This window comes from Pogona vitticeps, chromosome 2 (assembly GCF_051106095.1).
Source record: "Pogona vitticeps strain Pit_001003342236 chromosome 2, PviZW2.1, whole genome shotgun sequence".
Lineage (NCBI taxonomy): Eukaryota > Metazoa > Chordata > Lepidosauria > Squamata > Agamidae > Pogona > Pogona vitticeps.
This window is the reverse complement of record NC_135784.1, coordinates 281,742,228-281,764,565: the sequence shown is the minus strand read 5'-3', so window position 1 is coordinate 281,764,565 and position 22,338 is coordinate 281,742,228. Positions and strand designations below refer to the sequence as shown.

The following is a 22,338-nucleotide window of genomic DNA, read 5'->3' as shown; positions in this document are numbered from 1 at the left end:
GATATTTTCCAGAAAGTTACTGCAACCTCTTCTTTTTTAAAGTTTTTGATCAATTTTGTGGTACACTGCCTTCAACTTTTCCCAGCATTATTTCCTTTTCCTGTGTGTTCAGTCTTGTGATGTGCCCAAAGCATAATAACCTCAGTGTAGACATTTTCACTTGTTGAGCAAAAGGCTTGATTTCAAGTAATTAATTTTTTATTCTATTTTGTAGTTGACTGTGCCTTTAAAGCTCTCCTCTGAAACAATATCTTGAATGAATCTTTTTTTTTCTGTCAGCTTTCTTCACTGTGCAGCTTCCATATCTGTACATAGTAATTAAGAATACCATAGCATGGATGATCTTGGTTCTGGTCTCCAGTGATATGTCCTGACTTTTAAGAACCTTTTCTAGCTCCTTTCCACTGCCTTTCCAAGATTCAGTTTTCTTCTAATTTTTAGGTTGCAGCCTCCATTTGATCTCATGATTAAACCAACTGCACACTTGATTGAATTAAATGGAAAATATTTAAAACCCCTGTAGTTTTAGAGGTCTAGACAAGAGCTTTCAATTTATGCTCCCATCTTGAGTACCTGAAAGGAAAACTTATTGCCAACATCCCATATTGTACTGAAGAATTTTCCATAGTGAATTTTCAGAGTACTGTAGTGTTAGGTAAGTTACCATTTTGTTTATTTTGATTATTGTTTCATTTGCATGACATCACATTTTTCCTGTGGTTTGACTGTGGCCAGATAGGGGTGTGATGATGCTAAATGCATGCACCTGGATGTGGAAGTGTGGAACTACAAGACCTCAAGTACTTCCATGGCATTTTTTCCATTTCTGACTACGATATTCAGATGTTGCTGAAATGTGCAAACTCTTCCATTTAGAGAAAAAATGCTACACTCAGTTAAGTTTCTGATTATGACTCTACGAGCAGTGGCTTTGTTATCATTTTTTAATATGGTTCACAGTTTCTCCACGATTCAATTATTCAATTGACAATTATTATTTATCAAAATATTTTAGAAGTACAATTGGGGATGAAACCTCATAAAACAGAATGTCAAAACAATATAATATAGAATATGGCTAACTGAAACAGAAGCACAGAATGTTCCTTAAAAGAATAGTGACAGTCAACATTTGAGTGTTTTATGATATGATCCCAAACCATGTCTGGGATGTAGGCTTAAAGGGGACTACAAACACTTTAAACTGGGCCCTCTATATACACTAGCCACTTGTAAAGCTGATGTAGAGCTGACATTTTTCACTCCGATTGCTTAGCATTCACAAGCAAGCAGATGGCTAAACTCTGTGTCAGCTGAAGCTTCTGAACCCATCTCCGAATTTGGAAGGCACACTCATATTGACTGCATTACAGTGTGGATATAACCAGAACATGAAAGAAAGGAAGCTACACCTAAAGATAAGGACGCAAGTGAATAAGCTGAAGCTGACTAATGGCCCCACCATAATAAATGCCACTGCACTGTCAGAGATGGCATAAGGGTAAGGATAATCCCTAAACCAATGGTTCCCAACCAGGTGTTCTTGGACTAAAACTCCCAGAAAGTATCATTAGCTGTGCTGGCAAAGATTTCTGGGAATTATAGTCCAAAAACACCTGGGTACCCAAGGTTGGGAACCACTGGCTTTAGCTATACACTTCAACCTTCAGTAGAAACATACTTCCACAAACAACATCCTTACACCTCCATTTAGATCAATGTGTAACTCGATTTTAGCTGGATTAAATTTGAGCTTGTTTACTCTAATCCATGTTTCTAGACAACTGACCAGAATTTCTACAAACCTCTTGGGACAATTTAGAGGGAAATAAAATAGGGCTTGGTGTCAGTTGCATATTGATACTGCTGCAAAGCAACTGCCAGATTATTTCTCGCAATGGCCTCATGAAGATCTCAAAAGAATGGGAGTAAATAAAAAGTACTCCAAAAGCTATAATCACACACTGCTTTCTATCTCTCCAGAAAGACTGCTTAAAACCATGCTTCCCATATCCTACCTTGGACAGCTATTCTGGAAGGACAGGCTGGTCAATGGTTTCAGAGGCCTGATAGGACCAGGAAAAAGATCAGGGTTTCATATACCATCTAACAAGATGACCAGGCTGTTTCTGTCCAAACACCAAGAGAGAAACCAAAATAAAAGCAGTCCAAATAATCAGTATCATCTAAGAAAGTACAGTACCTTGAGGCAAGATACCATCACATATTCCAATGTTTTACTTAAGATTTATTGGCAAAATTGATTTAGAATCAGAGGATCATTTAAAAAAACAAAAACAAAGCTTTACCCTTTGTAAGTATAATGGTGAAGGCTGAACCCTACATCAGAGAGGCATTAACCAGTTTTCTAGATCAGAGGTCGTCAACCCCTGGCCCGTGGCCCGCTGCCGGTCCCTGGCCTGAGCCCAACCAGGCTGCGAAGACAGACCTCCCACCCACCCCCGCATGCACTCACCCCTGCAAAGGCTGTTTGTGCCTGCGCGCGTGCTCGTGCGCAGGCGCAAACAATGGCACGGCACTTGTACGGGCGGGTGTGCTCTTGTGCACATGCACAAATGACGATGCTGCTGTTCGCGCATGTGCATGCGTGCCCACACAAGCACTGCACCGCCATTCACGCATGCTCATGAGCTGTAGGGGGTGTCCCGCCTTCCCCAGCCAGTCCGTGGACCAAAAAAGGTTGGGAACCACTGTTCTAGATGATAAACACAATCTTGGAAAACTTTAAAAGCAAGAAACGGTATGTATCTAAATAGCATATACATGGTGAGTCTCAAACCAAGTAATCTGTCCACATCATCAGGTTACACAAGTTGAAATCAACCCAAAACAACATTAATTATTGCATCCATCTCTAGCTCTGTCAAACTGCCATTCAAGATAAAAATAATTTGGGAATGAAAGCCACTGGCTGAATGGGAGCAAAACATCTACTGTAAGCCAATCTGCCCCTCTGAAAAACTAAAGCTTTCAAATACATGAAATAATTCACCAATCAAAATCAGGGTCCCTTCCCTAACTCACCAGCTGGACTTAATGAGAGGCAGCCCCTGGGGACCGACCTTCCACTCATGTGTCCAGCGGCAGCCCCAGTCAGCCTTCCAATCGCTCCCAGAGCGCCACTCTCCTTCCACTCATCTAGCCACTCAGCAGCCATACAGGGAGACTCATCCTCCCTCCCCCTGCCTGGAGTCGGCTAGATGAGCGGAAAGAGAGGGGGCTCCGGGAGTGACTGGAAGGCTGACCAAGGCTGCCACCTCTGGGGCTGAACCCTCGTTAAGTCCAGCTTTGCGGGGATATTCTTATTCGTATGTGAATACGAATACCCCCCGTCTTTACTCACCAGGGTCCCAGCAGAAAGTTGGTGTTAATTTCTATGTACTTCATGGTCTTTCCTAGAGGTCCTGGTGGCTTCTAGAATGCACAGCATCAGCCCTATGCCATTGCTAGTCTCCATTCACCATCTGCTTGGGAGACATATAAACACTTCTCTAGTGCACCCAAACTTTGTTATTCATTGAGGCTTCATTGAGGAAAACAAGGAGCACAGCACAGAGAGCACTACATCCTGAAAAAGAAAGCAGGAGTCACTTGTGGGGGGAAGCAGACACCAGCCATTGCAGGCTTCACACTGGGCAAAGAGAGGTGGCATGAAAACTTTCAACAAAATCTGCAAGATTTCTGATAAAATTTCTTGGGGTGGGTGTTGCCAAAAATCTCACTGTGAGGATAAAAAGTGACTTTCTTCCTCATTTTTTTCACAGAGAGCAAGACATTGAGATTCACATCCCTTAAAGAAGAATGAGACAAAACTTTCTATCATGCAGATCAGGCAGTGTAGGCAACCAGATGCACTGAACATCCAGTTGGAGGAGATCAGTCTTGAAATTTGAGCTCTTTGGGGCCACTGAAGCTGACCTGGCTATGCTGCAGATGCCTCTCGTGCTATTGATTTGGCTGGATATGATGGAGGGGCATGTGTAGTGGGGCCCTAGGGTTCCAAAAAAGTTGCTACTGCAATAAGGAAGGTCACTAGCTACTAGATGGCAGATATCAGTAGTAGATGGCCATTGGGAATATCAGCAGGATTTTTCATACAGGCAAGGAGCTCTGTTCATGCTGGACAGAGAGCACCTCTTGGATTTTGGACAAGACTTATGGCTCCATGAGACTGGTAATGAACCTTTGCTTGCTTCCACAACTGCAGTAGCTTTGGCAGCAGATGGTTGGGTCATAAAGCTCTTCTTCTGGCAACTATAAGCATGATCAAATCCCATATGGCATCCTGAGGTAAGGGTGAATGGAGACTTGCCTTGCTTGGGGGCAATTACTCCTGGCTTCATACCAAGTTGCAGGGGGTCCACAAAGTGATTTGGTATCTTGTGACATCCATTTTCTTGATCTTTCTCACCAGGTAGAATGGGAGATATACAGCTATACAGCTGTGTCAAAGTTGTGGACACTGATTTTCAAAAAACCTGGGTGGTATGTCCATTTTGTCTGGACATTAGCTGTCTACCTTGCCATGCTACCTGGATGGCAATATGGGAACTGTCTGCTGAAGCTGGTAGGTACTTTACTTCCAGGTTTTATAGATTGTTTATTTTGCTTATGTTATCATTAGCAAACGCTTTATCCTACAAAAGGCCATATAATGTATTAAGGTCTTTGTCCTTGTAGGCCCCTTACAACTCCATTATTCTATGATTCTTGAACAATGTGCAAACTAAAAGTCATTTATGCTGCCTCTAAAGAATGACATAGGTCAGAAAGAACAGAAAGAGAATGCCTTGTCTTTGAAGTAAAAATGCAACCAAGAAGATTTTTGTTTATGACTAATACGAAGTTAAGGGAGTCATGTCTTTAAATTACAAAGAGTAAATGCTGACATAAGTCAAAACTTTAGAGAAATCAGTGGGTGTAAGCAACACATTTTTCACGCAAATAATGACAAGCAAAGACAATGTGGCCTTTTAATGCAGACATTAATCAAATGACTTTCCCTACAAATTACTTTCACTTCAAAGGATACAAGTAATAAGATCCTCAATAAATCCTAAAAATGAGTCTCTCTCAGCAGGTTTTTGTTTCTTAATATGTAAACTAATAAAATTACAATCAATTGTTCATTTTCAATCATGATATATGTTTCTGAATGATTTAAACTGCTGAACATCAGAACATTTTCATGTCCACTTAATGGCATTATGTTTACTGAAAACATATTCATACTAAAAATGAAATGCAGACATGGCACTTTTAATTTAATAAGTATTAAAATATTTTCAATATATTCCAATAGTAAAATATTAGTTTAGAATCATTGTGGTGTAGTGGATAGAGTGATGGGCTATGACTCAGAAGACCTGAGTTCAAATCCTCGCCTGGCCACAGAAAGTCACTGAGGGATTTTACGATTGTAAAACCCCTCCTTAATTTTCTCACCTTGAGAATCACCATAAGTCACATATGACTTGATAGCATGTAACAATAGAGACATGGTGGCGCTGCGGGTTAAACAAGGGATGTGGTGGTGCTGCGGGTTAAACCGCAGAAGTCTCTGTGATGCAAGGTCAGAAGACCAGCAGTCGTAAGATCGAATCCACGCGACGGAGTGAGCTCCCGTCGCTTGTCCCAGCTCCTGCCAACCTAGCAGTTCGAAAGCATGTAAAAATGTGAGTCAATAAATAGGTACCACCGTGGTGGGAAGGTCATGGCATTCCGTGTCTAGTTGCACTGACTACGTGACCACGGAAACTGTCTTTGGACAAATGCTGGCTCTACGGCTTGGAAATGGGGATGAGCACCGCACCCTAGAGTCGGACACGACTGGACTAAATGTCAAGGGGAACCTTTTACCTAACAATAGAATATCAATCATATTAAGATCTAAAATAGATGTTCATTTAAAAGACAATTAGTTCTTGTGTTTTCTCAGAAGAAGAGAGATTATTAAAAGAGCTAAAAGTCAGCATATATTTTTTAATAACTTAAAAAAACTGAAATGGAAATTTAGCCATTGCACTAACTGCCCCTGGTTTTATTTCAGACTTAACAACGGGGAGAGAAAATACTGGAAATGATGCCCAGTATTTCATGGATGATTCTAATAAATGATACCTATCAGAACACCAGATTCCTCTCACAAAATGAGTTTTAACTTTTATACTTAAAAACACTTAGCACTATTAAATTTATTAACCAGCAGAATACTCAGATGGCATTACCTACTCACTGGGCTCTATTGAGGGGTCCTCCCCAAAAACTATGACTCTCAGGAAGCAGATAAATCACTCAAAAGCCATTATTTACAAGGGGCAAATCTACAGATGGATTGATTTGGGTTTTTTGGCTGCAATTCCTAGAATTCTTTGAGAATTCCCAGAACTGGCATCCAAAAATCAAAACAGCACAGACTACTTGTAAGCTTCTCTGAGCATTAAGGAACACAGAGACAGTGCAACTCACTTTACAACTGTAAAGATCATAGGATGAGTCATACTGGTGTGACTGGTGGCCAAGCTTACACATGTTAAACTCTATTCCTGATACTCACAGTAAACGATGTAACTGTATTGCTGGGGTTGGGTTAATGAATATTCCTTTGTACATTATGGCCCACTCTACTTTCAGGATAGGATTCTGTTACAAACAGAGAAGAGGCTTTTGCTATCAGAATTGATATATCTTTGTCTCATCAAGATCAGGGATGCTAAAACAGCAAGTCTGCTGATGGTTCTGGTGTGATGATTTCTGCTGTCATTGTGTGCAAACCATTCAGGATGAGGTCTGCAATGATGCCACCCTGGAAGACTGGTATGTCAAATAAATAAATAAATAAATAAATAAATAAATAAATAAATAAATAAATAAATAAATAAATAAATAAATAAATAAATAAATATTTCAGATAATGCATGTCAGATAAAATAAATAAATAAATAAATACATAAATTGTATGTAAAATAATTTAATTTAATTTAAATAAATAAACAAGTAAGCAGAAAATTGAGATGGGGAGAATTAATGGTGTTCTAAAACTGGTTTAAATTTTTTGGTACATATAAAAATATTTATATGTTATATTTTAAAATTTTTAATCAATATGTTTTTAATTATTTGTTGATTTTTAATTATTTTCTTCTACGCTGTCTTGAGTCCCCACAAGGGGAGTAAGGCAGGATAGAAAAAAGCATGCAAGCATCAAAGGGTCACAGGGGCTTATGTAGGCAACTGCCTACTGGCTCATGGAGCACTCCTCCCACCCCCAAAATTAGATCAGGCATCACCCCTTCTCAGATATATCTTGAGAACAGAGGATCCAGCTATCCCCAGCTGAAGATCTTAACTTGGATACAGATATGGGGCTTCCTGGGCATGAAATATAGGAAATTTCCACCTAGCCAGGCCTCATTCATCAATCAGAAACAAGAACAGAATTTATTCTGAATACATTTAAGGAAATATGAAATCACTGGGGTCAAAGTGGATGTATTTGTAACCAGGGAAAAATGGAAGTGCAAGAGATACTGCTCATGACATGGGCAGGTCAACTATTCCCTAAGGGATGTGTTCATGATCCTGTGGTCGTGGAGTCTTCTCTGTATTTTATCTCCAATCATCCTGCTCCACGAAGTGGTGGTAAAACTTCAGCAAGAGAGATTAAACACTATTCTGATTGCCCCTTGGTGGCTGCATTAGCTTTGATTTACAACACTGAGACTAATGGCAACAGATATCTACCAGCTGCTAATCGCTCCACATCTGATCACTCAGACCAAGGGGAGGATTCATTACCCAGACCAGTTCAGATGGAAACAGACAGGATGGAGTGCTCTCCAACAATGAAGCAAATTGTATGTGAGCCGAAAAAGCCCCCACCAGATGGAATTAAAAGTATAGATGGGGAAAAAATCATGAGGGGTGCCTCACCTATCACCTTCTCTCTACACCATGCTACATTTTCTCTTATATTCAATGAAAATGTATCTCCTAGTAATAGTTGCATATCAGCACCAAGACACACACCTGCATCTGGGTTGTTTTTGACATACAACTCTAAATATTTCTGAAACGCCCCCCAAAATTATGCTGCTGTGCAAGCCCCTTTACCACAGTGATCACTCTCACGAAAATGCTCAACTAGCTCATGAAGTCACATTTGAGACACTGGCAACTCTAGATCTCATGTTTCTCTTATACAAGACTTTTTCTCATGGCTATAACTTCATTACAAAGAGTGAGCTTGCTGCACTCAGCTATAACCCGCCATTTCACAATTACACACAATTACACAGGGATATAGTGACTATCTTTCTGGATATGTTCTTCCTACCTTAGGTAGTGTCAGACTTGCATATCAGTTGGCCCCTGGTGTTCCCAACATCTTTCCTTCCCATACTCACAGTTGGAGAAGTTAATTCATACATTGGATTTTTGTAGAGTTCCCACATTCTATTACTCAAGAAGCAAACAGTTCCAAAAATCAAATAAGCTGTTAGCTATCAAGGAGCAAAAAAAGAGCAAGCAAATCACGTCACAAATATACCTAAGAGGATCATCAATATCATCGTTCTGAACATTCACAGATGAGGTATGACAGTTTCATTTTTTTCTTGGAATAGCTGACATTTGCTGTTAGCACTAATTTCTTGAATCTTAGCTTCATCACGTTGCTTTGGAGTGCTTGTTCTTGTGCAGCAAAAATCAAGCAGTTTTTTTCTTTAGGGTACCCAGTTTTAGCCTTGCCCATGCTGAATTATTACCATGCTTTCCTTCAATATTTCTCAGGTGTTGTCCATGTAGTGGTTTATTTTTCCAACTGTTTAATTTATTTTAAAATTATTGTTTCTTATATTGAGTCTTTGTTTCTGTTGTTTTCACAATATTCTCCATTTTCATCACCTTCAGTAATGTTTCTCTACTTGTACTGATATAATCATTTAGGCTTCTTTTTTCCTCCTCTACTATCTTGCTGTATTTGCAGTAATCCACGGTAAATGTAATCTGCCCATATCACTTTTTTGATGTAATGTGTGATGCATATTCATGAGTTTCCATTTTTTAATCCAATTCTTCGAATTCATTTTGGGTCCAATCCATTGTTCCAGCCGGATATCTAATTACTGGAACTGCCCATGTGTTTATGGCTTTGATTTTATTTCCACCATTTAATTTTGATTTTAAGGTTCTTTAACTTTTGTGTGCAGGATGCTGTCTGCTTCTAGTATTCCAAGATATTTATAATTTTCATCACTTGATAGTGATTTTATAACATTGCCATTTTTTAACTTTACTCCATCTAGTTTTTGGATCTTGCCATTCTGTATTTTTTCCTTCTTCTTCTCTCCTCCTCCTCCTCTCTTCTTCTTGTGTTGTTGTTGTTGATACAAATACTAATAATACCCCACTCTGCTACAGTAATAAAACACAATAAAAACTCATTTAACCTTAAAATAATTAAAAACTAAACACTATAAAAGCCATTAAAATCAACATATCTACAGTTACAATAAATCAACAGTTACCATCATCACGAGTTAAACACTATCAAAAACCAGTTTAAAATATATATGTTCACACTTTTCCTAAAAGCAGCGAGAGTAGAAATTATTCACAACTTTGACAGGAATGCATTGCAAATCTGGAAATCACACAGAAGAAAACACTGCCCTGCATGTTTATCAAGTAGGTTTCTGCAGCTGTTGGTATACTCAAGATAGTCTCCTCCAATGATGTTAACATCTAGATCAGGTTTGTCCAACCTGTGGTCCGTGGGCTGCATGCGGCCCAGGTCGGCTCGTAATGCGGCCCAGTGCACTTTGTATTTAAAAAGAAATTCCAAAGTTTCAAGTTACACTGCCGGCGCTTGTGGCCGGAATGCAACCAGGCACGTCACAATGGTAGGGGGGGAGAGAGGGAAGGAAAGAAGGAGCGGAGGGGAGAGGGGGCTGTGTGACTGCATTGCACCATCCTCGTCAATAGGTAGACTCCCTCCTGGCCCCATAAAGCCACTGAAGTCAAAGCTGGCAGCCTCTGCTGTCTGAGATCGCAGCTGCTGGTAAGCTAGTAAGCTGCGGAGGACAGCTAGGGCTGCCCCCCCATGCAGCCCAAACCAAATTTATGTGCAGCCCAAACCAAATTTTTATCTTCTAATGTGGCCCAGGGGGGGTGAAAGGTTGGACACCCCTGATCTAGATAGATTCATAATGAGACAGTCAGCCCCTTAGATAGCTACAAACCAAGCATCTAAAGCTTTGATGTTTAAAACGACTACTTTGGTGGCCACCACTGAGAAGGCCCAGTTCCTGGCTGTAGAGTTCCAGGTCTCTCTCAGGGTGGCCACCTGCATCATCAGGGTTTGGGAGGCGCAGGTGTGCTGGGTGGTAGATATGAGGAAGAGGAGCTCCAGAAGGTAGCAAGATCCCAAACCATTCAGGGCTTGTACAAAGGCATTCCTCAGCACTACTGCTACCTGGGAATCCAGAGACAGTTCTTCCAGACTACAAACTTGATCTCTCACAAGGAATGTTAATGCCGTCTATAAGAGGTTGAATCCCAGTCTCAACCCCCAGATTTCTACCGTGTTTCCCCGAAAATAAGAGAGGGTCTTATATTAATGTTTGCTCCAAAAAAAAGCATTAGGAGATTTTTTAAAATATCCATATTATTCAAATGCAGTCATGTCATCTTCTGGTTGCTGCACAATGGTGAAGGGCGGGGTTTCACTTAACTGGGGATTATTTTTGGGGTAGGGCTTATATTGCAAGCATCCGGAAAAATCATTCTAGGGCTTATTTTCAGGTTAGGTCTTATTTTCAAGGAAACAGGGTACTGAGCAACAGCACCCACATCATTTCACTTTGTTCATCCTCATCCGGCTATTATCAAGCTTAGACAGCACGCAAAAGTCCCAACTGCTCCCTTGTTATAGGTTGGATAACAAGGAGCAACAGAGATTGCAGTCCTAATCACACTTTCTTGGGAACAATTCCTATTGAACTCAATGTGTCAGGTTTCTGAAAAACTGTGTGGGATTCTGTTGTAAGACAGCTATCCTCTGGAAAAATATGTTCTGCTCATGGCGAGGGGCATTTGACTTATTTGCCTTGATTTCAACTAATTTTAATTTACTCACATCAGTATTACAGGAGCGATAGCGTTTCCTTTCTCCAAGGCAGTATTTTCCTCCACCCGAGGGTCTGGAAAAAAAGAGCAAATTTTATTAATATTTAAACAGGAATAATGAAAAATTCACACACTAGACTCCATCTTATTACAGTTCTTTCTCAGTACTGTACAGATCAAGAAAACTATGGATTTTTAAACTTAAAATTTAAGTAGTATTAATTCAAATGAAAAAATGTTGTTTCAAAAATAAGATGTTTCTGAAAATGAAGAAAAAACATACTTTTTTTCTGTCCAAGACCCACAAAAATAATATACTCATATATGTAACAGTGTGCTTTTGTAACCAATGGTGTATATTTGTATCTAGTGTCAGTGGAATTGTAATTTTCTTTTTCCTCTTGCTGCATTCCTCTGTGATACCAAAAGCCTGGTTCAGGAAGCTTTCCAGCCCTCCACAGCAGGTTTTTAGGATGCACAGGGGCTGTAGTTAGGCAGAAGCAGCAGGTCTAACAGGAGTACAGTACTGGATCCTGATCTCTACTTATTTCTGTGTCATACTTTGAAACTATCTCCGAACACTAAATAGTGTTTTGCAATTTTGGCTCTTCAATAAACATCACCTGCGGGTGTTTCAATAATAGTCTCAGAAATGTCTTTGTTCAAAAAACCTGACAGAAAAACTACATGTTTTTAAGTGTAAGATAACTGTATAAACTCTGGACATTACAGTATCTTAAAAACAACAACATGCATGACAAGTTAGACTGTAATACAATTTGATTTGAAAAGACATTTGTAAATTTGCAACTACATTGCAATATAATTCACACTGCAACCCAGTACATACTATTCAGAAGTAAGCCCCATTGAATTCATTGGGACTTTCTCCTAGGTATGTACTCCTAGGATTGTAGATTCAGATGATACAGCAATATTATAAAATATATAGAGAATATAAATTATATATATATATAGGTACATAAGATTCTATAAACGTTTTTTTATAAGAAAAAAAGAGAATGAAACAATAAGAACAAGTGATGGGGTATTTCATGACAAAAATCTAAGTTTAAATACAATGTGAATATCTCCTAGGTGAGCCTCTCTTCCTATGCTAGAATTCATCCACTTATTATATAATGGTCTGCATCCTGTTGTCCAGCTCCACTTGCACAACAGAAAGGATGTCAGTAGCAGCAGCAGCAGCAACTGCCACTCATCAAAGGCTTGGGTTTTTTGTTTTTAATTTCAGGGTGCATGCAACATTGTCTCAGTTCATATCAGTCATGCACATGCAAAAACTGGAAATTGAACTCTCTAATTAATTGTACTCTGCTACCAACAACATTCCCACTGAACAGGTGGACCTAATAAACAGTATAATAGCCAGTGTGTTGTTTTATAATTTTCTCTGATATCTGGTCAAAAACCTCAAATCACCACTTGCTGGTTATAGTAACTTCTAATAAATCTAGTTCAAAGATTTCAGCAGAGATCTTCCAACTAGTGCCTTAGAGAACTGTCTTTACTGTGCCAGTCTTTCTCCAGCGAAGCTAGCTCTTGGCTAAAGTACAAGCTAGATTATTCCTCTTCAGTCAGTGTGTCTCAATGGGTTCTTCTGTCAAAGAGTGGGGAAATCCCAAATGTAGTGAAGTTAGCTCTTCAGCTAGTGCACTGGCTGTGGACTGTATAATGTAATGGGATATAGCATCTCCTGATGCCATCCGGCCTGCAGAGGGGCTGCATTAGTATAATTTGTCCCTCTCCAAAAATGGTTCTTTTGAAATAAATGATAGTAAATATCCATGCATATCTAGAGTGGTTTTAATTCCCCTCAAATTAAACAGAAGCTAAATTGTTTTGATCAATGAGTTTTTAGATACACAGAAATATAGTTACTTATGAAAAGGGGGATTTAAAATACTCCCTACCACATTGTTTTATAGATCCCAAAGACTGTTGATGCTGAGCAGAGGAAAACCATTTTTGATGTTAACAGCTGAATGACTCTTACAACAAACTATATTAATGTGTATTCGCAAAGGCTTTCATGGCTGGGATCTAATGGTTGTTGTGGGTTTTTCAGGCTATTTTGGCTGTGTTCTGAAGGTTGTTCTTTCTGACGTTTTGCCAGTCTCTGTGGCCGGCATCTTCAGAGGACAGCACTCTGTGCTCTGGTCAGAGTGCTGTCCTCTGAAGATGCCAGCCACAGAGACTGGTGAAATGTCAGGAAGACCAATCTTCAGAACACGGCCAAAGAGCCCGAAAAACCCACAACAACCATTATATTAATGTGCATTCACTGAAGCTACTGAAAACAACAATGCATCCTGAATTTCTCTGAGTGTTCTACAGCAGTGATGATCAGAAAGAAATGTCCTAGCCGATAAAGATCAGCAATAAGATGAAAAGCAAATTGCCTTGCAAAGCCATGCCATGAAAAGGGAGAACATCAAGCTCCTGACAGCAAAGACTCAGTGGCCAAGCTCCCAGTGAAAATAATTATGTAATTTTTTTTACAGAGACAACATTGCACTTTAGAGGACCAATGAAAGGAATATAAGAAACAGGCACAGGAAAATGTAATTAGTTTTTACTGGATATGACAAGGCAAAAATGATGGAGAAATATAAATGTTTCAGCACATTGCTACAATTGATACTTATGAAGCTGGATAGAAGAACCTGAATGGAAGACAGTTCCAAAAAGTGGGATGATCTGCCACATTATTTATTTATTTATGTGGTATTTTCAAGAGCTTCTATAATCTTTTATCACTTTGCTGCCATAATGCACAAATACATGGTATGCTAATCTTTACAAGAGCTTATTTCAATGCATTCCAAAAATTTCCCTTGGGTAATACTGGGAATCACAGCCTTTAGATGCAGATATTTTTCAGGGCATTATAACATTATTTCTGCCTTACAGTTTTTGTTATATGCAGACAAATCCAAAGGAATATTGGGAAATGGGGAAAGAATAGGTAGCTAGGTAGGATGAAAATCTGAATTTGTAAAATTGTATAAGCAGTAAATCTGTTTCTACAAAGCAGTAAGGACATAGAGAAAAGAACCCCTCTCTAGACTGGGTCAAAGGGTATGTATATTCAATATGTTCCAGTATTTGCAATTCAAGTCTGCATAGATATCTTGTATTCTCCCAATATTATAATTTGGTCTATCCTTTTGTCAAACTGGTTCAAAATATTTTTGTCAGTTTATAATGTAAATTTTATTACCCCTATTTCCTCCAAGAACCTGAATAGCATAAATTGGCTCCCACCCGCATACCAGCAACATAAAAAACTACTATATATTTTGCTTCTCTGTTGCACTCCCTAAGCAGAATTTGGGGAAGTGCTGTAGATATGAGAAGCCATCTTTGTGAAAGTTTGTCAAGGTTTCATTCTAAATTTTCTTCAGGCTGTTTGCTTTCATTCCTTGCCATGTCCATTTGGTACAATGGCTACCTCATTCTCTTCTTCCAGCTGTATTATGCTGTACTATTTGAAGAGCAAATGGAGATTCAGCCTGGGCCTGCACCTTCAAAGGGTTATGGTTTGACTGCCAGCATTAAGCCAGCATCAATATGGAATCTACACATATGTGCAACCAGACTAGAAGTCCGATCATACAGGTTAGTTGCACATCAGCGTGTAGGCAATACAAAAATCGAACAAGAATGCTGGACTGGTAAAAATTCAATCATTCTTCTGATACAGGGAAAACCCACCCAGATGCTTTGCTTACTGTTCTTAAAGGTTTTCATCCTAATTCTGATTCCATTATCACAAACATTAACATGAAGAGAGTCCTTCCTTCTGAAAGTGTAATTCCTCTTTTCTAGCTTGTTGTTCCCATTATTTTGACTGTGCCACTTGGTCACTTGGGACACACAGTTATGGCTGCAATTGTGACTTACAATTTGGGAATAGTCACTGAAGCATTATTCATTATCCATATGGAAAAATATGAGATTTTAAAAGAGAGAGAGAGAGAATAGCATGTGTATGTGCATATACATATACATGCATAGAGTGCAGCAACACTTTTCCCAATCTTTGTAGTTAAAAAAACTTATTCTGATGGTATTCTAGATCAATCACTTATGTTTCTCCATAAGAATATGTATTTGGGAATAGTGGAGATGATTATGTACAGGGGAAATACTGTTTGAAAGAGTTCCATAGATAAAGGTATTTCATGCTGCTCTTGGACTCTAGCATTAGAGATGGCAAGGAAAAGCAAAGGAAGAGGCTTACCAGACCCAGAAGAAACAGTGACCAGATGCAAACATAGGTTGACTGAGGAACACAAAGTAGTAAAAACTATATGAGATGAGAGAGAAACAAAGGTAGAAATGAGGGAACATTGTGATATGTACAACTGCAGGGCAGTTATGAGACTAGACTGAAATGAGGCAGTCCACATAAGAGACCAATTACTGAGTTCCCACAGTTTCAACCATGCTTGTAAGAAGACAGAAAATTATTGCTACATAAAATGATTGCTAAATGGTGATTTTAAAAAATTGACAAGTTTTTCATCTTATATTACTATTACTTACTATATAAAGATGTGTAAAGGCAACTGCCTGAGCAGATGTCAACAAGAAAACCATTATCCCTACTGAAAGACAAAGAAGTTACAGTTTTTCCTGAAAATGGACCCATGTCAAGTTTATTTTTTCATAGTTCAGAATTCCTGAGTCTTGTGCTTTTGGTGATAGCTTGAGAACAATACTCATTTTTAAAAGCATTATTATTTGCTTTCCAGTATATGTGCATATTTATGATGAACGATATAGCATGTATGACATACATGAAAGACTTTCTTTCCTACATTACACTATTTATGAACAAAAACATTATGATATCTGAAATGACCTCCAAGGTGGCTATAGTGTCCAAACTGCTGCTTTGAAGTTGCAGCCATCCAATGTTCACTGTAACTTGAGAGGAGCAAGGAAGGCATTTGCAATGTACTCCTGTTTTAATTCCCTTATGGAATATAGGTAAGCCATTAAGGCTGGTCAAAATGAGAAAGAAATATACAGACAATTTGGTTTTAGCTGGCTGCAGGATAAAAAGAAGATAGAAAACTCAGGACTATTAGAACAGCAGCTGTGAAGTTAAAGCATATTGCTTATAACATTTTGTGAAGCAGGTAAGAAGAAGGCTGTCCACAATGTCAAGTATAGCATGCAAATGATCTAACTAGTTAGAACTTTGAAGCCAGAAAGTAAGTTTTAAAAAAATTGAACAACTACCAAGTTGTTAATGATTAAGTCACTGATAATTATGTCACTAACAAGAATGAAGACAAAAGGTTTCCCTCATAAATTAATGCTAGCAAAAGAAGGAACTGTATTTTCTGAACACTAGTAAAGAAACAAAGAGACTGAGAAACTTTCAGACCATGTGACAAAGATCCACATAGCTAAACAGACAATGCTACTGGAAAATGGGATGTGTAGGTTGAGAATATTTTACCTCTTTAAAAAAAGAACAGGTTACTTACCTGTAAACATGGTTCTTTAAGTGGATTCTCTATGAATACACACTGATGGGTTAAACAGCGCCTGCGCTGGTTCCTCTCGGAATTTTCCAGAGCTATGAGGGAAAAGATACAATGTTTGAGTTGCCCTGCACTGCGCAAGTGCAGCCCGCCAAAAATCCCCAGTTCCATGTGCCCGCACCTAGAGAGAGTTGGAACTCAGTCAACAGTGACGGACACGTGGGGAGGTTGGGCGGGTCGTGTGTATTCATAGAGAATCCACTTAAAGAACCATGTTTACAGGTAAGTAACCTGTTCTTCTTTAACGTGGTTCTCTATGAATCCACACTGATGGGTGACTACCAAGCTACTTACAGGATGGTGGGCCGTCACTGCAGCAGTGATGTAAGGATAGCCCTCCCGAATCTGGTCTCATTCTTGGCCCTGAGGTCCAGTCTGTAGTGCTTGATGAATGTGGATACACTGGACCAGGTAGCTGCTCTACATATATCGGGGATGTCTACCCCACGCAGCAGGGCCGTGGATGTAGCAACAGCTCGTGTGGAATGAGCACGCAGGTTTTCAGGGAGAGGTTTGTGCTGCAACTCATAGGCCAACGAAATGGTGGAAACCAACCATCTGGACAGGGTCGACGTCGAAGCAGCAGTCCCTTTACGTTGGCCATAGTAACACAAGAACAGTCTCTGGACTTTCCTGAAGTCCTTGGTCCTTGAGATATAAAAGGACAACGCACGACGAACGTCTAAACAGTGGAGTGTGCGTTCAACATCCGAAGAGGGTTCGGAAAAAAGAGTAGGCAGCAACAGAGGTTGGTTGACATGAAAGTCTGAGACCACCTTGGGGAGGAAAGAAATATCTGGGTGTAACACCACCTTGTCCTTGAAAAATTGGAGGTAAGGGGAATCAGCCCGGAGAGCCGCCAATTCACTAGCCCTACGGGCAGAAGTGATGGCCACAAGAAACAAAGTTTTGAGGGACAAAAACTTCAGGTCACAGGTAGCCATTGGCTCAAAGGGGGGACGAACCAGTGAGTGTAGTACTGTCTGTAAAGACCACTGAGGTAATGGTCTTCGCACAGGGGGTCTCATGTTGGTCAGACCTCTGAAGAAAGCTTTCACCGTTGGATGGGAAAACCATCTGGAGGATTGAGATCCCTTGGGTTGGAAAGTTACAATGGCTGAGGTGTATACCTTTAAGGTAGACTTAGATAAACCAAGATCGAATAGGTGTCTGAGATACAGTAGCAATGTAGATAAAGAGACGGGAGATGCTTGTAAACCCCGCTCCGCAGCGAATTTGAGAAAGCCTTGCCACTTGTGTTGATAGAGGCGAATGGTAGAAGGCTTTCTTGCCTTGTCAAGAACTTCCATTATTGACGGGATATCCTCCACGCTGTCAATTGGAGGGAGTCGAGGTCGGGATGGAAGATCGACCCCGAGTCCTGAGTTATTAGGTGAGGAATGAGAGGAAGCTTGATCTTGTCGATTGCTGTCTGCAGAAGTAGAGAGAACCAAGGTTGTCTGGGCCACCAAGGTGCAATCAAGATTGCTTCTGCTTGCAACTGGAGGGCTCTGACTACTGACCTCTGAACCAATGGAATGGGAGGAAACAGGTAGAGAAGGCCCTTGTGCCAAGGGATCATGAAAGCATCTCCCAATGATCCTGGGCCCCGTCCTGCCCTGGACGCGTAGCGGAGACACTTCTTGTTGGAGTGCTTGGCGAACATGTCGATTGTCGGAGTTCCCCACCTGTGGCAGAGTTCCTGAAAGATCTCTGAGTCCAGTTCCCATTCGTGACTTTGAGTGGGACGGCGACTGAGCTCGTCTGCAACGATGTTGTCTGTGGTGGCTATGTGGATGGCTACCGGGTAGATTTGCTCCTGGTAGCACCACTCCCAGAGATGTATTGACAGGAACAAAAGGGACTTTGATCTTGTTCCTCCCTGCTTGTTCACATAAAACATCGCTGTGGTGTTGTCTGTGACGAGCTGAATCGCCCTGCCTCTCACTAAAGGTAGGAAGGACCTCAAAGCCTTTATGATGGCTAGCAGCTCCAGGTGGTTGATGTGCAAGCCCTTCTCCTGAGGGGACCACAGGGCGTGGATCTGATGCCCCTGGCAATGGGCGCCCCATCCGAGTGGACTCGCGTCCGTAGTGACTTGAGTTGTCAAATGAAGAGGACGGAAGGGACGTCCCACCAAGAGGTGAGGTGGGAAAGTCCACCACTGAAGCTGTTGTGCCAGCTCCGGGGTGACAGTAAGAAGCTTGTTTGGACTGTCGAGGAGTGGATCGAAGAGGGACAGCAGCCAGATTTGAAGTGAACGCATCTTGAGGCGAGCATGGGACAAGGTCGCCGTTGTAGAAGCCATGAGGCCTAGCAGATGTTGCGCAAGGCTTGCTTTTACTCTTGTCCTTGGCCTGAATTTCCTGATGGCTTTGTGTAACTTTCGGATGCGTTCTGGAGGCATGAACATCCGAGCGTGCACTGAGTCTAGCCTCGCTCCGATGTAGTCCACCACCTGAGATGGGTTCAGCTTGGACTTTTCGTGATTCACGGTAAGACCTAGTGATTGTAACGTCTGGAGAACATACTGAGTGTCCTCTAAGGCCTGATGTTTTGAGGTCGAGACAATCAGCCAGTCGTCGATGTAGGGAAACACCTGGATCCCCTGGAGGCGCAGGTATGCTGCCACGGGAGCCATGCACTTGGTGAAAGTCCTGGGTGCTGTGGAAAGGCCGAAGGGTAAGGCCAGAAACTGAAAAATGGTGTTGTTGAAGAGTAGACGCAGATATTTCCTGTGGCTCTTGTGTATGGTGACATGGAAATATGCGTCTTTTAGATCCAGGACCACAAACCAGTCTCCTTGCCTCAGAAGATGGAGAATGGACTCTAAAGTCACCATCTTGAACTTGCGTGGTTTGAGAAACTTGTTGAGGCTTCTCAGATCGAGGATGGGACGGAGTCCCCCGTCCTTCTTTGGTACCAGAAAGTATCGGGAGTAAAAACCGTCGAGGACATCCTCTGATGACACCTTCTGGATGGCCCCTTTCTGAAGGAGAGTCAGGATTTCCTCCTCTAGGATTGGATCGAATGATGTAGGGTTGACCTGTCCTAGAGGAGGCAACCTTATAAACTCCAGGCGGTAACCGGAGGTGATAATGTTGAGAACCCAGATGTCGTTGGTGATGAGAGTCCAGTTGTGAAGGTAAGGAGAGAGGCGGGTGGTGTGGGAGGGTGACGGTGGAATGGCCAGGGAGTCAAAGGTACTGTTTCTGTTTTCTTCCAGGTGCTTTGAAGGACTGCCTCTTACGGGACGGTTGGGGTCTGAAAGCAGCAGATGAAGAGGAAGAAGCTTGAGGTGGACGTTGGGAAGAATTGCCTCCATAAGGACGGTAAGTACTGGTGGAAGGCTGTTGGTAAGACTGGGTGGTGTACTTTGGACGCCACTGAGGTTTGGATTGTCTAGGTGGAGGTTGGACAGAATAGGATTTGGCTGTCTTCTTACTTTTATGTAAGTTTTCCAGGTTCTCATCAGTATTCTGGCTGAAGAGGCCTGTGGCATCAAAAGGTAGATTTTCTACTCTAGTCTTAATGTCCTCAACAATGTTGGCTGAGCGCAGCCAAGCATGCCTTCTCAGAGTGATAAGGGAAGCAAAATTCTTGGACGTGGCCTCTGCTACATGGCGGGCGGCTAGTCGTTGGTATTTAGATACCGTGAGAGCTTCCGCATGAGTATCCAGACAGAGCTGTCTAATGTCGTCTGGAGCCATTTGAAGGGCTGGAAGAACCCTGGACCAAAGTTGTTTTTGGTAGGCACCCATAGCCACTAAATAATTCACTGCACGCAGGGTAAATGTGGTCATAGAGTACATTCGACGTGCCAGAATCTCTAACTTCCTGCCCTCCTTGTTGGTTGGGGTAGGATGACCTTTTGCAGGAGTCTTAGTGGAGCTAGACTCCACTATTAAAGAGTTGGGTGCAGGATGCATGACCAGGAAAGAGGTGTTGTCACCATGGATCCTATAGAGATTCTCGGTTCTTTTCGAAATCGAGGTAGCATTGGCCGGGTGGTCCCAGAATTCCTTAATAAGATCCATCAGTTCAGGTATGAAAGACAAACTGACTGGATGTGTTCGCTCGGCCTCGATATCCCCGAAGATGAGATTTTCTTCTCTTCTTGGGGACTGTTCAATTGCAAGCTTCAAAGCCTGCGCCATGCGGCCAACCATTTGGGTGTAGGAAGAAAAATCTTCCGAAGGAGAGGATGGCTTTAAGTTCGCTGCCTCTGGGGGCAAAGGTTCCCCCGGGATCGGAACTTCCAAGGACACCTCCGACTCGGTGTCGTCTTCCGCACCGGAAGATTCCTCTCCGGGATGCTCTTCCTCTGAGTGGTATGGAGAGGATGGAGGACGAGGTACTTTCGGCCCCGAAGGTGTCTTTTTCGGGGCCGGAGGACACTCCTCTGCAGGTCGTTGAGGTGGCGCGACAGGCGGTGCAGTCGGGGCATCCGTCGGCGCCGTAGGCTTACCGGAGCCCGTTTCCGAAGGTCTATTCGGGGACGGGGTTCGACGCGGAGAACGTGACCGAGAGGATGAGGAATAGGAGTACTTGGATCTCTTTCTCCTATGTCTCCTATCTCTTGAGGTAGAAGAGGACTCGGTAGAAGAATCCCTTCTTCGCCGTCTCCGGTGGGACCTCTTCCGACCCCGACTGTATTCTGAGTCGGACGGTGAGGAGTCCCTTCGGCGTCGGTGGCCTCGACGGTGCCTGCGTCGATGACGGGGTTTTTTCGGCAATGGTTCGTCGTCGGCAGAGTGTGAAGCTGGACGCCGAGGGACTGGATCTTCGACTGGCTTGGTAGGTCGACCCCGTGGGGGGGGAGAAGATGCCGATCGACCCGACTCCGAAAGGAGTGAAGGAGATCGGGTGGTACGCCCGGTAAGTATTGGGCTGAGCGGCATGCTTTCGGCGCCGGCAACGAGCTTGTCGAGCTGGCTAACCGTAGGCGATTTTCCCAAATCCACCGGAGGCGGTTGGCGAGGTGGAATGGGGGCGCCTAAGTCGGAGACCGAGTCTCGGTCCCGAGAAGAGTCCTCAAGAAATGGAGAAGGGACCGAAGCCGAGACAGGTGGGACGACCAGGGTAATCTCCTTGGTCTTCGCCTTAGCCTTCGACGCCGCCTTGGACGGACCCTTCTTCTTTGTCGGTGCCGAAGTTGAAGAAGAAGGAACATCAGAGGAAGACTTCTTTCCAGTAGGCAATTTCTTAGATTTCGCTTTGGAAACCTTCGTGGACACCTCCTTGGATGTCGAAGGAGGGGAAGAGGAGACCAAAGTGACCGATGAACGAACGGTGGAGACCGACTGAACGGATTCCATATCTGACGGTTGTGAAGCTGAGAGAGTACGGTTCCAGAGAAAATACTTGAGGCGTTGCTGACGAGATTTTAGGGTCGCCTTGGTGAATTCCTTGCAATGCTTGCAAGTGGTGGGCGAATGGGTCTCGCCCAGACAGAAAAGACAGAGGGAATGATGGTCCTGGAAGGGGAGCTTCCCGGAGCAAGCAGAACAGCGGCGGAAAGGTCCCTTTTTCGCTGACATAAGCCAAGCGGTGAACGAACGGTAGAGAAAGTCAGTAATTGAAGAAATCCTGCTGGCGCGTGGCGCCT

At 42.2% G+C, this 22,338-nt stretch overlaps 3 protein-coding genes across 7 annotated transcripts in view; 1 reads left to right on the top strand and 2 right to left on the bottom strand.

Annotated features, from left to right (window-relative positions):
- ADAMTS6 (ADAM metallopeptidase with thrombospondin type 1 motif 6) overlaps nt 1-22,338 on the bottom strand; it is a 224,010-nt gene that overhangs the window by 46,543 nt on the left and 155,129 nt on the right. For all 5 annotated transcript variants that reach the window (XR_012084520.2, XM_078384552.1, XM_020783724.3 and 2 more), the window contains one exon: nt 11,159-11,222. Coding sequence is in view for 4 of the 5 variants with exons in the window: in XM_078384552.1 (XP_078240678.1) it covers nt 11,159-11,222 (64 nt within the window). In the remaining variant the exon portion in view is untranslated. The remainder of the gene's footprint in view (nt 1-11,158; nt 11,223-22,338) is intronic.
- The window catches only part of LOC144586390 (uncharacterized), a 439,742-nt gene that overhangs the window by 329,355 nt on the left and 88,049 nt on the right, over nt 1-22,338 (top strand). The gene's annotated exons all lie outside the window — the stretch shown is intronic.
- Nucleotides 16,658-21,631, bottom strand: LOC144587069 (uncharacterized). Its single transcript, XM_078386418.1, has 4 exons — nt 21,438-21,631; nt 20,541-21,308; nt 17,025-19,942; nt 16,658-16,765 (listed from the first exon to the last, which is right to left on the bottom strand). Exons 1-3 carry the CDS (start codon nt 21,629-21,631, stop codon nt 18,040-18,042), a joined length of 2,865 nt encoding a protein of 954 aa, XP_078242544.1. The 3' UTR covers nt 16,658-16,765; nt 17,025-18,039.

Excerpts from the sequence above, each read along its gene's own strand:
- LOC144587069 (XM_078386418.1), bottom strand. The coding sequence starts at position 21,631 with ATGCCGCTCAGCCCAATACTTACCGGGCGTACCACCCGATCTCCTTCA. Across the intron at positions 21,309-21,437 it reads AAACCCCGTCATCGACGCAG|AGATAGGAGACATAGGAGAA; the intron begins GCACCGTCGAGG and ends TTCTACCTCAAG. Across the intron at positions 19,943-20,540 it reads GAGATTCTGGCACGTCGAAT|AAACAGTACCTTTGACTCCC; the intron begins GTACTCTATGAC and ends GGAAGAAAACAG.